The sequence below is a fragment of the Lates calcarifer genome, linkage group LG9 (assembly GCF_001640805.2).
Source record: "Lates calcarifer isolate ASB-BC8 linkage group LG9, TLL_Latcal_v3, whole genome shotgun sequence".
NCBI classification, from domain to species: domain Eukaryota; kingdom Metazoa; phylum Chordata; class Actinopteri; family Centropomidae; genus Lates; species Lates calcarifer.
In genome coordinates this window covers 8,067,513-8,084,106 of record NC_066841.1, presented here as the reverse complement: position 1 = coordinate 8,084,106, position 16,594 = coordinate 8,067,513, and the positions used below count along the sequence as shown (strand labels likewise).

At 40.7% G+C, this 16,594-nt stretch overlaps 1 protein-coding gene across 1 annotated transcript in view; it reads right to left on the bottom strand.

Annotated features, from left to right (window-relative positions):
• Nucleotides 1-15,583, bottom strand: part of LOC127142800 (transmembrane protein 132C) — a 43,313-nt gene extending 27,730 nt beyond the window's left edge. Inside the window, exons 1-2 of the mRNA XM_051072861.1 lie at nucleotides 15,115-15,583; nucleotides 14,323-14,575 (exon numbers count right to left, since the gene is read on the bottom strand). Of these exons, the coding sequence (XP_050928818.1) occupies nucleotides 14,323-14,371 (49 nt within the window). The 5' untranslated portion in view covers nucleotides 14,372-14,575; nucleotides 15,115-15,583. The remainder of the gene's footprint in view (nucleotides 1-14,322; nucleotides 14,576-15,114) is intronic.
• Nucleotides 15,584-16,594: the final 1,011 nt, after the last annotated feature.

Sequence of the window (16,594 nt, the reverse complement as noted above, 5' to 3'; positions counted from 1 at the left end):
AATCATGCTAATGTCTCAACATTAATGTGCTAATGATTAACTGATGTAAAATTGCTAAAAGCAGCAGTTTCAAAGTTTTCAGTTCCATTTAAAGTTTCAATTTATGCCGATGGACACACGTGAGCGTCTCTTTGTCTGTTAGGCTGTCTTCTTGTTTCAAAGGTGAGCAGAGATAAACCTCCAAGTTCAATTTGATCAAGTTGGTAGAAAATACTTAAACGAGTGAGGTATGTAATTTACAATTGTCAGATGCAAGACCAATTTTAGCACAGACACATGCCCACAAAGTACACCCTCTTGGCACCTATTATTGCGGCTGGCGTTTATGTATATGTTGGATTGTGTGTGTCTGCATAAATGTGGGGGCGAGGTGCCTGAATGCTTGAGTAACTATATAAGACTGAGCACATTTGGTTATATTTGTATTCATATATCATGATGTTTCTGTGTTTGTTCGCACATGCTGCATATACTCAATCAGCGAACGTGTGCAAACACGTCCAAACTCACATTAATCATTACTTGTTTTGAGCAAGCTTTCCCCATGATGGACTTATTTCCCGTTCAATAGCCAGAACCTGCCAGGGGCATTTTAATGTTCCACCTCCTCAACATTCCTCAACATTCTTCTTCATTACAATGCTGCAACACCACAAACATGACCTGCACCAATAAAATGTTCCATTAATTTCATCACAGCCTAGAATAGATTTCCTGCAATTCTTGTGCTGAGGCAGGGATTCGGCACAATGCAGTGTACTGTAGCTGGCCTAAATTATCATACAAAAAAAAAAGAAAGAAAGAAGGAATAAGATTTCTGTATTTCACACAGCCCCTCATCAGACACTTGTGCACACAACACAACTGCATCAAAGCAAGAAATCAATTTATTTTCTGCTCTGCCTTATTCAGTCACTGCATGTAGTCCCCAAGTTTATGAAGACACACATTATAATTAGTCTACAAAGACTCACTGAATATTCAGTGGTCCAGATCCACTGTCTCATTTCACCACAATGTGGAATGGAAATAGATGAGTACATAACGCAAGTTTGGGACTGATTTTTGATTAGCCGAGCTGAATACTGTGTAGCACAAAAATAGATTAATATACATAAAGAAAATATATTCATTTCACTTTCCTGCAGTGCTTTGAAGGATGATCCATCTAAATGTATTACATCACTAATGATATATAATGAGCCTGTTTGAAGATAATACTATATTTAGGGGAATATTAGTTTCGGCCACATTGAACCCATTTCAGAGTGAGGTAAAATTAGTCTACCTAAGCCTTTTCTCCTCTAATAACATTATCAGCTCATCATTAGTGTGTTTTTTCTCTTTTCTGTGTGTTATTTAACAGTGATAGGACAAAAGATACTGTCTTTACATGGGATTGTGGAGCGTTTCTCCCTGGCAGTGCAGAGCTACAGTACCATCACAACCACACAGGACCCCCCCCAAAGGGAAAAAAAAGTACTCATGCCCCCCTCTCAGTGGCCGCTTGTTGGTGTCATGAATGATGCCAGTAGACTGTGTGCCCTTCACTTTGTCCCAGCTCCCAGTTATGAGGAAAGTGCACTGGGATTATGTACAGAATGCTCTGCACAGTGCAGGGAGCTTATACTTCACACCACAAGTCTGATGCCCATTGAGGAGCCTGTAATACCACACCTGCAGAGCTAGATAAGCCCTCAATCCTCCCTTTTATTCTACCACTATTATTCTCCTGTGTAATATCACATCAGCAAAAAAAAAAAAAAGAAAAAAATCATTATGAAAGAAAAGCTGCAAGCAACTGGATATACAGCAACAATTTATGATGTTAATATTCATACACATACCTTATCCTGTATGTTTTGCATTCAGCATGCATTGCAGGGTGTGCAGGGTCTTATTCATCCCTAAATTGTGGAACGGTGGAACTTAACCGGCATATACCGCAACACTAACGTCATAATCAATAATCATAATCATTCCTCTGACAGCTGGAAAGATAAAGTGTTCTTTTTCTATAAAACTGCGGACGGGGGTGGCGTGATGCTGCGGAAGTAATTTGACAGCAGGAGAAACGGGGGTTTATGATTGATGGCTACCTCTCTTAAATTTTTTTTTCCTTACGATTAGATCCACTGCTTTCTTTAAACAAGCTAACCTAAAACAGTCAGTCATTCTACAGATTTATCCATACGCAGCGCGGCTCAAGCCCTTAAGCAAAATAAACTTAAACAAATAGAAATTGTGATGCAATGATGATAGTTCTCTGTGAAAAAGTAAAGATTTCTGGGTAACGTTTAAATTTCCAAATAAAAAGATGCACAAATTAATTATTCATAGATAAATAAACAGATGAATGAAGCCTCCTAACCCTGACTGACTGACACAAATCTGGTGTCTTGACTCTACACAGGCGATATGGTCCAAAATACTGACTGTATCAACCAGAGGCCTTTGATCTGCTTTCTGACCCACTTAATTAACCAGCTAAACCCATTACAAAACCATGAGAGTGTTTAATACAGCAAAGTGAACCATGAATTTAAAAGCAGCGTGGTGCCATTTCCCAGCTTTGATGAGAAGACACGACTTTGCGAACGTGCCGCGCTGCGGCGGTGGAAAGCCGGCCAGGAAATGTCAGGTCATCAGAATCCTGTGATTGTAGACCTCACGAGAGGGTTTTTGGTGCGGGGGCACAAAAACATCTCTAAATGTAAATCCAGTCTAATGAGCTTGCCCTGGAATAATTTAATCAAATCTACATATGAAAGAATTTCTGCCCTGCACAACAACGGGATGGAAGTGGTAGTAATTAGCTTTACAGATTGGAGGTGTATCCCAGTTTGTGAGGAAATCCAACCCAAGAAAGGCAAGGTAAATATTTACGAGTACACACTGAGGACAAATGAAACAGAGCAAACATTTTTTAAGGATGACTCGACTACAGAGAGGCAGTGTTTGATGCAACAGCTTCATGTTATCAGGCTTCAAGTTTTTTTCTCAGTATGATGAAAGGTAATATGTATTTTGTATATGTCAGGCTGATTTCATTTGTTGCTTTTTGCTTTCTCGCTTCTTCACTTTTTATCTGCTATTGATGCTTTAAGGATTCTGTTCCTTTTGTTTTACCTCAGTAGCATTTTTATAGTTTTTTTTTTCTCAGCAACTCCAGTTGAAGAGGACTTCAATAATTTTCTCCATATAGATTTTGGCTTTTAAGGATTTGCAAACATTTGCTTCTACTCCAGGATATTTCAAGAGCGATTCATAACCCATACGCAACAGTCCATTGGCAAAACATTTATCAGCAGCAGGCAGTTTAACAGCCAGCAGTTAGGCACAGCAGCGCTTTGAGCTTAATACTACTGTCATCATTCAGGGCATTTCCAAAGTCACGTGGATACATCATCTGGGAACCATGAATATCTGCACAAAATTTGGTGTCATTTGCTGGATAAGTGGAGATTCTGACCTTCGATAAGCATTTTCTGATATTCTATTCATTAATGGATTAACTCAGAAAACAATATATCAATAATGAAAATCATCACTGCAGCCCTACTTGATATGCTTTTACCAATCCTAACACTTCTCACAATTCTCTGCAATATGCCTTATACTGTATGCATCTGACACTAAATCAGTGATATCTGCTTCTTCTAAAAGACTGTTTTGGTTTAAACAAAGGCTACACATCTGCAATAGCAGATAACTGAGTATGATAGGCTGTCACTGCACAGAGAAAAGCTATCTGATCCTGCTCCCTTCATGCGAGATATACTGTAGAGCAAAGATTGTACTGTATCACATGGACAAACGTGTAAAATACTGTCCTGTCAGGTCTTGTTTACTCCACATCAGTGTATTGCAAAATTTCTCAACATTTCTGGCTCCTGATACAATTTCATCAGGTCCAAAAAATGTCATGATCATGAAATTTGAGCATTGGCAACCTGTCAAGTCAGTCTGAGCATGACATTTTTTTGTATTCTTTTCTATAAACCATGTGGTTGCTCCGCAAAGATTCAGTAGAGACAATGATATATCCCCTAACCTGTTTTTATATGAGATTATTTAAAGTGAAAATCAATAGGAGTCTCTGAATCTCCTGGGAATCCATCAAGAAAACCCACATGGGGACCTAACCAAGAGGATGAGAAGCTAAAGAAAATGAAAGTGCTGATAGAAATCACACCTCGGGCTGTGAGTGTTAAGACATAAGTGGACCACATCAGTCCACCTGTCTACTTCATCAGTTACCTTAAATAAAAATGGCATATGTCCTTCCACTTCTACTTTGGAAAGTGAGGGGCCTGTATTCTTACTGTATTCATGGAGATTACACACTTACACACACACACTGGCTCAGAGAGGCCCAATTACCTGCTGGAAAATGCTGGCACCCAAGAAGCTCCAGACTGGTACCAGGAGCCCACACAAGGCTCACTCACTCAGCTTCATGCCCACAGCGAAACAAAGGGGATTTCGTGTCTCTGTTTAAATCCTTGGGCTTTGGATACATTTCGGCTCCCCCCCTATATGGCCTTTTAAGAACTGATTTATCCTCTATTACTGAGGCACTGGGCCCAGATCTGGCCCTGGGCATGCTCAGAGCAGCACAGTATATTGCTCATGAGGGAAACATGGACAGGATGGCTAAATAAGAGACATCGTAAAATCACTGTCATTGCCTTGGATAGGGTGTAGGCACTTGCTAAGCGTAGATTAAAGCGCTGAAAATACACGTTACAGCCTATAAGTGAGCTGATATTTAGGGTAATCTGATCAACCAGTTTTCCAAAGCTGTCAAATCTCTTGTGTGTTGACAAATGTCAGAATAGCATACAGATGAGGCAAAAGCTTCAAAAATGGATGTAGAGGTTTTGTTGTCTCTATGCAGGACTTGATACGTAGGGTAGGGAACTGCAAAATCAGAGCTCAGCTCTCCCCTCTTCACTTTGTCTGTTGGTTGAGCCAGCGCAACCAGGCAAAACAAGCAGTTGACTGGTCATTCATCTTCTGTTTAGATTGATTCTGGTGAGAATTCATGTTGGTTGGTGTGGTTACCCATGGTAATTCAATTCTAAAGAGAAGTAAAGGCCACAGATGGTGGATGGAGGGTAAAAGTAATGAGTTCAAGGAGATAGAGCAATGGATGCAGTGGACAAAGAGGAAAAGTGGATAAAAGATCTTACCATGGATTACAGAAAGAAAACATGACCAACAGGTCAGTAGATACTGCCAGCAGAGGCCATGGGCACTGCACCGTAGGGTGATAAAATGAAGGAAACTATTTACAGCATAGCTGAAACAGATCATAACAGTGCTGGGCAAAGAGTGTAAACACTAGGTCACTGATGGCAACAGGCAGAGAACTGCTGACGGAGGAAAATTAATGGATTATTTAAACTTACAGATTTTAAGAGTGAAAAGTACTACAGAACAAACACAAGATACACCAGCAGTGGTTAAACAGAGCATCATTACGTGTGTTTGTATTTGTTGATAGTCTGATTTTATAACTGTCTGCCATCAGTCTCCAGTCTCTGTATAATCGTCAATTAATTAAGTTAAGTACATGATGGCTAGGGGTCTTAGCAGTTATATATTGATTATCATATGTCTTCCAGGTATAGTTGAGACATAGAACACATTGCTTGTACAACTATGTTCCTTGTGATTATTAACTCAGATTATTAACTCACATGTCTAACTCTTTTGCACCATTTGATATAAAACATATTGGAAGAAGATGATAACAGTAACTTTTTTTTTTTTTTTTAGCTTTTTGGTTGGTAGTAATTCTAGATATTATACTGATGCATGGAGAAACCTTGCTGTCAAATCTGTCTCTGAAATCAAACTTATATTTTTCTATTTGTCTAATCAGATATGCTCTGTGATGGAAGAAAGATGTGAGAACACAAGATGAAAAAAAACAGTAAATGAAGAGGGAAAGCGTAAGGTTGTTGGAGATGAGAGGGCGAGAAGAAAGATGATAAAGATGTGAAGGTGAGGGGGAGTATGGTAGGTGGGGGGAGGAGAAAGGCAGGCGGTAAATTGATGAGGAGGATGAGAGGGTGACAATGAAGAGAGACCATATGTGTGGAACCACATTTCTGATTATTGTGAATTTGATTACAGATTAATTTTTTTTGGCATGCGGTGGCACAGCTGAGAAGCCGACACTTTGTATGTCAACACTGCTAATACACACGTGTCCATAAATCCCCATATACACACACACACACACAAACACACGAAACGCTCAACTGTTGAAGCTCAAAAACAGATTTTTCTCATTTTCTGGTGACATCTGTTCCACTGCTGCACAGATTGCAATTTTCTGACCTAATAGGGCCTTACCAACCGGCCATCAGCACATTTAATGTTAACTAGAAATTGACCAATAACAGTTTTTTAAGGCTGCTCACAATTTTGTGCTCAGGTCTGGCAAGAAGCCCGTTGATCGATCAATATCTTTGTCTCATTCTCCTGGCCAATGTATCACCCAGCTAAGTAAACCGTGCGTACATACAGCCACTGAAAAGCAATCCACAAAACCTTGGTATACTGTGTGAAGCTGAGTCTGACCCTATAGCCTGCTCCTACACAAAGTTATATACTATTAAAATGTCCTGCAGCAACTGCGCACTGTGCATGGCTAGCACATTAACATACAGAGTACAAACTGTCAGTGCTTTATTTTGCATGGCCTATCAGAATTATCTGCACATTTCTGATAATCTGAAGCAGAAACAGCACAATTATTAAAGTTGAAAAGTGGGGAAACTATTCCACTCTATTTATCACTATGGTTCAAGTGCTCTGAGCCGTCACTTGGCTTACTGCATGAAAGTATTAACACCTATACAGATATAGGTTTTGGAAGATGGAAGTGCTATTGCTAATACATTTTTTTTTTATTGGCTAGAGCTCTCAGCAATGTTTACCTCTCTTGAGGCAGTGTTGCTGAAAATTGGTAAGGGAATTGAGTCTTGGTTTGGGAGCCACATTCCTAAAGGTGTGGAATAGTTTCCCCTCAGGTTTCAATTCCGAAGTGTCTATCAAATTTGAAATTAAAATTCACCTGTCTGTGTATGGAGGTTTTTTTTTTTTTTTTTTGGTGGTTGTTGTGCTAGGCTGAACTTCAGACACAATAACTTTGGATATTTTCTCATCTCTTAACATCTGATGAACCAGGTCATGAAGCTATCAGTGAGGAACAGCTCTTAACCAGAGTCAGACCCTCAGATAAACCAGGCAATTATGAGACAGATGGAGAGCAATGGAAAGAGAGAGGGAGAAAAAGACTGAGAGAAGTTGCATACTGTGACTGAGGAGAGCAAAAGGAAACAGAAAGACTTCACCACAGCGCCGCTCATCGGGACCATTTCCACTGTTATCAATCATGTTTTCCTGCTGGTCAAAAAAAAAAACAAAAAAAAAAAAAAAAACACAAAGGCAATAGCTTCCTACTCTGACCTTGGCAGATAACAGCAATACCAGAAAACTCTCCCATCACCACTGTCATCATCTCTTCCTCAGTTACCTACAGCACTCACACAAACACTGGCACAAAAATGACACAACTCTCCTCAGAAACACAGGAGAAGAAAGAGGTTATCAGCTCTCTCTGACAGCCTATTGCAAAACTTTGGTGCTGCACTTCTTTAAAGTGATGCGGTGCGAGACCCTCTCAGCAGGGGGGGTTGAAGCCCAAGCGACAGACTTGTAAGGGAGATGAGCACGTACTGTACCTCCACTGGCTTATGGGACCAAAGCTAGCGAGGCGAGATAAATGTGTGATCTCTCTCTGTCAGTCTTCCAAACAGGAAGTGACAAAAACGCTGTTAACATTTTTTCTCTGCTCTGATTGCGTAGGTTCATTTTCTTTTCCCTCTGATTCGCTGGGTGTGCACTGAGTGTTCTGTTGGTTATGCTAATTGTCTCTAGACCTCCCGCAGTGTGTGATCCTTCCCCAGTTGGATGGCTGTGAAATTGTTTGCCCAAGGAGATGAGTCTATGCGTGTTTGTGTCTCTGTGTGTGCATCTACAATGTGTCACAAAAGACTTTAGTGATGCTGCACACGTGCATTTGTGTGTGATTATGTGTGTCGGGGTGCATCAGCACGGATCTTCACTCGCCAGCCATGGTTAGGCGCACTTGTATTCCCAATCCCCCAAACACTCAGAGTGAAGAAGGAAAGCAGGGCGATGTTTCATCTTAATGCTGTCATATATCGATTATTCTACTCTTCATCCTCTCTGTCTTTGATCCTATTAGTAAAGCAAAACCGGTGGGAAAAGAAAGACACTTTTTGCATTTTTTCCCCCCAGTGGATTACATCCTATGGATTTCTGGGAAAGCAAATGGCCATGTCCTATGACTGAGGAAACAGTTAAGGAGTAAAATTCCTTCATTTGCCATGCTGTCTAAAGCCCACGCCTTTCTGAATTCTCAGGTTTAACTCAATGCCTCTGTATTTTCACGTGTTGAGCTGCCCAAAGCCTCCCTTGCTTTTTTGAGTGATCACTATCAATAATTGCTCTAAAATTAGATATTAGAAAACACAATTAATTAAGCGATCACACTTTATTGGCTTGGTGAAACAAGGCACACCATTATAACTAGTTTGAATTCCCTGCCCAGAGAGAAGTGCTGGACCGTCCTTGTACATTATAGTCACTGTGCAGCGTCAAAGTCAGCTCCTGTCAATCACTTAGCTTCCACAGCTAATGACATTAGCTACTGCCATTAGCCATCAAAAGAAAATAAACCCTCAATATCCAATTCAGTTACAGCGTCAGCTCCAAGCCTGATGCTGTTTATGACATCCCCTGCTGATAAAACAGCCACCCTTTCCAAAATGTTCTGTCTTTATCTTTAACACAACAAAGGCTCACCTCTGTTTGTATCAAATTAGATGACAAAAAAACCCTCGGAGGCAAGAGCTGTGTTTCTGCTTGTATTAAAATTTTGGATGCTGAAAGCATTTTTCCAAAAGACATAAGGTGTGCCAGGTGAATAAAAAGCGTGTATCAGCAGTTAATCCAGTTAATCAATTAAAAATTGTTCATTGCCAAAAAGACACTCAAGGCACAACTCGTATACTGTATGCCTGGGAGAGAACTTTTTTCTGATTAATATTTCACTTAGGCTCTTTCCTAACATAAAGGTTTAAGGATGTTGCAATAAACAACTCATAAAATCTTCCTTATATTGCATCTAAAAATTATTTTTTTCTCTCACACTGTGCAATACTGTACTTGCACAGTTGCCATGGTAAGGCCTTCACTTGCCTCCACTTCTGTTGTGTTGAGAAGGGAGATGACATTTCAGCACAACCTTGTCACCTACAAATTATTTTTAAATGCTACCAATTTGAAGAAAAATAGCCTATACTTATACAGAAACATAATCTTGTCTGAGTCATGTTTGTATCAACATGATAAAATATTGTGACAAAATAAATATTGTTGAAAATGTTCATAATGTTTAACTGTGACTTGATGTAAGACAGCATGAACTTTTTCCATAACCTTTAACAAAGTGTTTTTGTGTTTAAAATTTTATTTTAATTACTACTAGGAGGAACGACTGCTGCTGAGCACTCATGACTATAACCAGTCATCTCTCGTCACTTTATTTATTCAGCAACACTGTAACTAACTTGCTGTGGTTATTGGTGCGGAGACTCCAAAAGATCTGCAAGGATAGCTGGCAACGGTACGAGTACTCTAGACTTGTTGACCTTGGAAAAATGGAATCTTTTAGTCTGAGAAGAAAAAAAAATTCTGTTGAGTGAGTTGGTTGATATTGGCTTTTGGCGGCTGTGCAACACTCCTCTTGGTGTATTTGAACTGTCTTCCTCAGAAAAAAAAAAAGTTACATCAACATTTCCCCCTCTTTTCACTATCAATATTAAAGATGCAATAATATTTATTACTAATATATTTATATCACCAGTGGATCAAATGACTGTGTGTCATGTGAGAGGTGTTGCTCGTAATGAAAAATGGTCGAGAAATTACAACTTGTGTTTCTGTGTTATGACCCACATAATATGACATATGGCTCCCTGGTGCAGCATTTCCTTCTGCCGCTCTCTGGAGCCTTGTGTAAAATGCACTATCACACAGGGCAAGTCAACCTTCATCCATCACTTACTAATACAGCATTTCAGTCAGCGATAGCACATCGTTGCAGCGGATTTGGCAAATTATTATTAAATGTGTGTGAGTCTAGAAGGCTATTTCTTTACAGACAACATATTGTGTTCTTTTCAGCGTGATAAACTTTGACTTTGCCCCTGGAAATTCAAATACTTTGTTCTGCTGTGGGAAAGACCCACGATGTTTAAGAGACTGACTCAATTTTTTGGCCTCCAGGAGGAGAATGCTTGTTTTATGGTAATGAACTTTACAGCTCATAGAAATGCCTTTTGAACCACTTAGGGAGAAAACAACTGAAAAACGAAGTGAGAGAGGGAGAGAGGAATTTTTCATGTGAGAGTTTTCTACAAAGTCAGCTTACTCTATAGGCTTTCGCCGCTTCTTTAAGCAGGATTGCTTCCCAGAAGCACGCAGCGCTGCCAACCCTCTGCCAGAATTAAACCAGGAGATGCTCCAAGCCAACAAGTAATATCCCGTGAGACTTTGCTCTCCTGGAGGTAGGCGCCACTTTAGATTTCACAGCCTTAATATGTGTGCAGGGTCACTCCGGGCTCCTCTTCTCCCAACACTGGCACGGGATAATCTGTTTTAAGTCTCAAGTTCTTTGGTTGTTTCGTCAGCAGACTGTTAAACACTCACTGTAGCAACTGAGGTAAAACAGTCCACTGGATGACTTCAGAACTGTGAAATCCACTGCAGCCTCTCAGAGGGTAAAGATGCTGTTAGTAACAGCTCCGGTAATTGAAAATTTTGTTTTTGGCAACCTTTTGAAAAACAGGTTGGACCTGTCCCCAGCTGGAATCTGTGTGCTTCAGTATGAGTTCATTATTTGTGATTTCAAAAACCATGAAAAAATTGTAACCAAAAATGAGATGTGATGTGTTTATAGGCTGGTGCTAGCGTTGTAAAAGCAACACCTCTCGAGTGGAAATGGAATGGAATGGAAATGCATCAGGGTAACAAACAGTGCAACTGAAAGGGTTAATGGGCAATTAATTTACTGGGTTTGTAAGTACCAGAGACAACCACACTCACCAACCGCTAACATCACTATCACAATAGCCAATCGACAGATATTATGGAAATAACATCAAAGCTTACTGAGCTATAGTTTACAGGGCTCGGCACTCCAGGATCTCATGTGGAACGTGTTAATTGGCCTCATTAACTGTTTTTCATTCAAGAACCGCCCATCAAACATAAACTCTCCACTCTTTATTGCACTGCAGTATTGCATTCATGTGGACCCTGTCTAGACTGGTGATATTACAGGGATAGAATCCTGTGGCCACCTAATACAAGTCAGTGGTGCATAATATTTGCATTAGCATTACCAAAACACTGCATTTCCCTGAGCTTCATAAAGTGTTTTAGTTAACTGTGCCTTAACTATAATTAATTTACCACAAGACTAACCTTTCCCTAATCTTAACCAAACTTGCCATTCACAGGGATAGAAAGGAAGAAAGTGAAAAACACTTTGGCCAATTCCATTGGACATAGTATTGGCCATGTTTTGCAGAATCGTCCATTGTCAACATTAGCATCTTCTGCCATCTGCGGCACTCTGATTAAGTAAACAAACTCTGATGTTTACATTGTTACAAAATGTACACGGCCGAACAAGTTATGGTGATCAGACATCCTGAAACTCCAAGCTGTTCTCTAATTCTCCTTGCCCAAATGTCTGTGCCTACTGCAACTTTGGTTGTGTGAGTGCTTAGGTGTGTGTGTGTGTGTGTGTGTGTGTGTGAGAGAGAGAGAGAGAGAGAGAGAGAGAGAGAGACTAGAAGAGCTATTATTAAATTAAGGCTAAATGCATTTTGGTTTTGTAACTTTTCAACTTTCCGTCCCAATCCACTCTGGCAAGGCCCACACACATATAAAAGAGCAGGAAAACACTGAGTGGGAATCCTCCCACTCTTGTTTAGCACAGTGTCCTTTATTCCAGGCTTTCAAGTGCTTTTTTGAACAAGTGATAAAAACTATACAGTATGCAAATAAGACAATTATAGAGATATAAATAGAGAGCTATATGTGGGTTTGCTATTTTACCAACCATTCAGCATGATTTTATCAATACTAAAATGGTTTCATGATTCACAAGTCAGCAGTAAGAGTTATGTTGTCATATTAACATAATAGTAATAAGACTGCTATAATGCATAAATACAAATTAAGTTTGGGCTGCCACATTCTGAGGCCAAATTTAAGCAAAAGATCCCTTTTGTTGGTTCTTTATTAATAAATTCATGAAGCCATTAATAACAAATTCTACAACTTTTATAAGTTTTCCTTGTTGTAAAGTAGTATCTAGGTCATATTTCACTTCTGAAACTTTTTCTGACTCAGAGATGACAATCCTCCAATCTGTCTTGTTTAAAAAAAAAAATGCCTGTATCACATCCTATAGCATGCCAGGCTATATGGAGTATTTCCAAATGTCCTGATGGCCAGTCTGACAGTATGTGAGTGTGTGTAGGTATCCAGTATGTGCCTGTCAGTGCATGTGAGACAACCTAGAACCTCTCGGTAAAAGCAATCAGATGGCAGGAGAGTTATAATATCCTCTGAGACTCTGTACACCAGGGAGTTGACTGACAGGATAGAATTCCCTTCCCCCACTTTCACCTGCAAAGATTAAGAGGCTGACCAAACCCAGTGAGATATGGATCAATCTTTGGCCTACCTGTATATTTGTGGAATGGCCTTCTACAGGTGAGAGTTACATGCCTGAATTAGTTTTTCCACTTTAAAGGAAGATTCTGTTCCCCTTGAATAGAAATATTCCATTAGAACAAGCAAGATGAGCAGTCAAATGATCAAGGCAGGCTGGTTAAAACCAATTCAACATTAAAACTATGTTGCTCATGCAGCTCTGGTAAGTATGGTAATCCAAAGTTCAACCAGGAAGTAACTCTAATCAATCTGAGGCGTGTTTACCGCAGAAAGTTTAGGTATTTATTTTAACACACTGACCTCTGTTTTCACAACTGTTCTTATACTTGAGTTTAGTTTTTGGCTCCTCTGCCCACCTAAAAAAAACAAAAAACAAAAAACGTTAAGCTGGGCATTTGTTTTCAGTCTGTCAGCCCATCTGATTGCTTTTGTTACTAATAGAGCCAGGTTTATGGAGTGTCTAGCGACGTTGCAGCATCCGCAGATCTCAGAAATGACATTTTTAAATGACAAGTTGTCATAATTAAATGGAAGGATGGACAAAACTACAAAAATAAAAAACCATCTTCTAAGAATATCTAATTTTCCTATAAATACATACAGTCAACAATTTATTTCCCCCATCATCTAATTGTGATTTGGGGGTTAAAAAATGACTTATCTTTCTGCTAGCCCATAGCCAAGTGAGAGAGGTTGTTTTATATACACCTTTGATTGACAGGTACACAGTGAGGATGGAAACACATGATTCAGTTTTTCCTACATATGCATTTTATAATTATAGGTCCGCATACACCCACACGACAGACAAAAACACACATAGCACCCAAACATCCACTGTCACAGTATATACACAATATATACACTTGGGCACCACCAAAAACATGAGCACACACTCACAAATGCATAAATGCACATTCACCCACGTAATGTTTATTCCAAGTGCAACTGCACAAACTTAGTGAAAAGATGCACTTTTTTCCTCTTTTCTTCTGGGTTGTGTCTGCAGCCTGTTGTTATTCCTGATGCTCTGCAGTGCCTCGCTCTCTGTGTGTGTGTGTGTGTGTGTGTGTGTCTCTCTCTCTCTCACACACACACACATACATACTGACTGCATCCCATTTCAGTGCTTCTACAACACCCCAAAAAACCCACACACTCTCTAGGCAACTGTCACAGTTCATTCGTGTTAATATTACAAGTCATTTTGTATTCTGCCACAACAGCTTACAGCTAATTATATGTCTCATAAATTATATATGTCCACTTGGCTGAAAGGAAATAATTTGCATTTCATTAAATGTTCAACACTGAATAAAGTCACTCAATAAAGGTCGATGCATTTACAGCGGTTCTTGTTATGTGACCGTTACCTTTCATTTCCATAATTCTTGTTAATGCACACAAGTGCTCAGTGGCATTAGCTGAGGTTTCTCGAGGTTGGGTGGGCGGTCGGGGGGATCTTACCTGTGTACAAGAGAAGCACGGCGAGTCCCACGCGCTGGAGCGGCCCCATCTCTCTCTCCCTCTGTCTCTCTCTCTCTCTCTCTGTGTGTGTGTGTGTGTTTATTCGGCGTGAGGGTAGGGGGAGGTGAGGGGTGGTGGCGGGAAGCCGCGGAATAACTCCCTCAGCAGAAAGCCGCACAACTTGGCACGCAACCTATCCACTCTGAGCGGTCCCTCATTTGAAACAAAACTGTTGTATTCCGTGCGACACCACCTGCCATCACAGACATGGAAAAACACGGTCAGTATTATCCCCCATAAATAACAGTTAACAGTGGATTCTGATCCCTAAAGAAGGCAAAAAAAAAAAAAAAAGAAAGAAAAAAAGAAGGGGGCGGGGGTCAAGTCCACGTTTGTTGTTTTCACTCCCAGAATTGTGAACACGCAAAGCAGATTCGGTGAATCAACTTCTCACATCATTGCCGTTGCTGCTGCTGCTGCGCTGATTCCTCGCAGTACATGTTGGGTTAACTCTTAATTTCTGGGGATGAAACAGGTGCCTCGGGGTGCGTGAAAACAAACCGTCTGCCACCAGTCGCGCCCTACAGCCCCCATGCGGGGTGTTTAATATTTGACAAATGTGTGCTGAACGTGTCAGGGGGTTAATTAATGCGCTCTATTTAGGCTCCCAAAAATAAACAGCTGTAAAGTAGAATCAGTCAGGAGGCTACAAAAAAAGCGACCTAAACGTCCTTAACTGGGAGTAAGTCTGAGAAACTGATGCAGTGTTGGGGTTGTTTCTTTGCTTCTTACCATTTCTCTTATTGCTCAGGATACACGGTCGCGTCGCGGTCACGTCCAATATTGGCATGTGACAAGAAAATAAAGCCGTCTCTTCTTCCCAGACTGCGATATTATCATCAAGGATCAGAGCAAAAAAGAAACTCCTCAACAATTAGTTCTTTCCCCCCCAAAGAGATCTCAAGCCACGCGCAGCTGTTGTATTTTCTTCTTCTTCTTTCCCATAGAGTGATGGATTCACAGCAGTCCAAATCACCTGGATCCGTGAGGCGAGCGACCCTGTAGTTGAGGATTGCAGTATTTAACGAACGAATAGTCCTCCCAACTTTTCCACGCGACTGAGAAGCACAGATATTCGGAGACGGCGGTGTTAAGAAGAAGAAGAAGAAGAAGTGGATCCCTCCGAGCTGTTGCACCGAGCAGCAGCCCCTGCACCCTGTGGCTGTGGTGGACCGGAGGAGTCTGCTGGTGCAGAAACCGAGGGGGGTGAGGAGGATGAGGAGGAGGGAGGGACGGGGTGGGGGGGTGCTCAGGACGCGCACTCCGGGCTGGATTGGCAAATTAGAAAGGGGGCGGGGGGGGGGCGTCACGTCAGCAAGTATTGTGCCATCCAATTTCCGACTCATATCACATGGGAATTGTGAATTTTTTTTTCCTCCCCATTTTTTCAAAGTCCTGATGCCCACCGTTGAAAAAAAGAAAAAGTTCAAAGTTGACGACAAATTAGAAAGGAGCTCCACTCCTCACGAAGGTTTAACTGTATCTTAGGTTGGGTGGTGAAAATGAGCATACGACTGGGAATCTGCTGGACAATAATTACAGCTCAAAACAATGAAAAATGCATACTGCAAATTTGCATTTTTTATCAGATGTAGTCATGAATGTTTTAACTATACATAAAGAGATTGTTGGCATTGGATCCCCCTGTCATATACTCCCCCAGTACAACGCACAATGTACAAAATGCAAATCTGAGGTTTGTTATATGTAATGAACTAAAAGGCACATTTTCATCAAAAAATTGCCCAAATTGCCCAAACTCATGTTATAGTGGTTTAAAATGACACAAAACAACACACAATACATTCTCATTTTACTGCTCCTACATCCCGGATGGATCATTAGTGACCAGTCAGTGAGTGGAGTACAAGGAGCGGTGCAACCTGTTGTGCCATTTGGGTGGCTCGTGAGAACCAACAGTGCCCCCTATAGGGCACCTCTGACTGCAAGCAGCTGCCCTCCCTAGGCTTCATGACTCAGACATCAGGGAAGTGCTGCATAAATCTGAGTCTTCCTCAGAACAACCGCAGGCTGAACATAGTGACGTACATAAAGGAGCAGCAGTCACACCTTAGTGTAAGTGCCAGCCGCAGAGTGGAGTGGAGTAATCACCAAGAGTGGGTTCAGAAAATGTAGTTTTATTCTAAAGTCTTGCCACAGTGTGACTTTTGTACATAAAATTGTTTTTGATGTTATTGTTGTTGTTGTTATA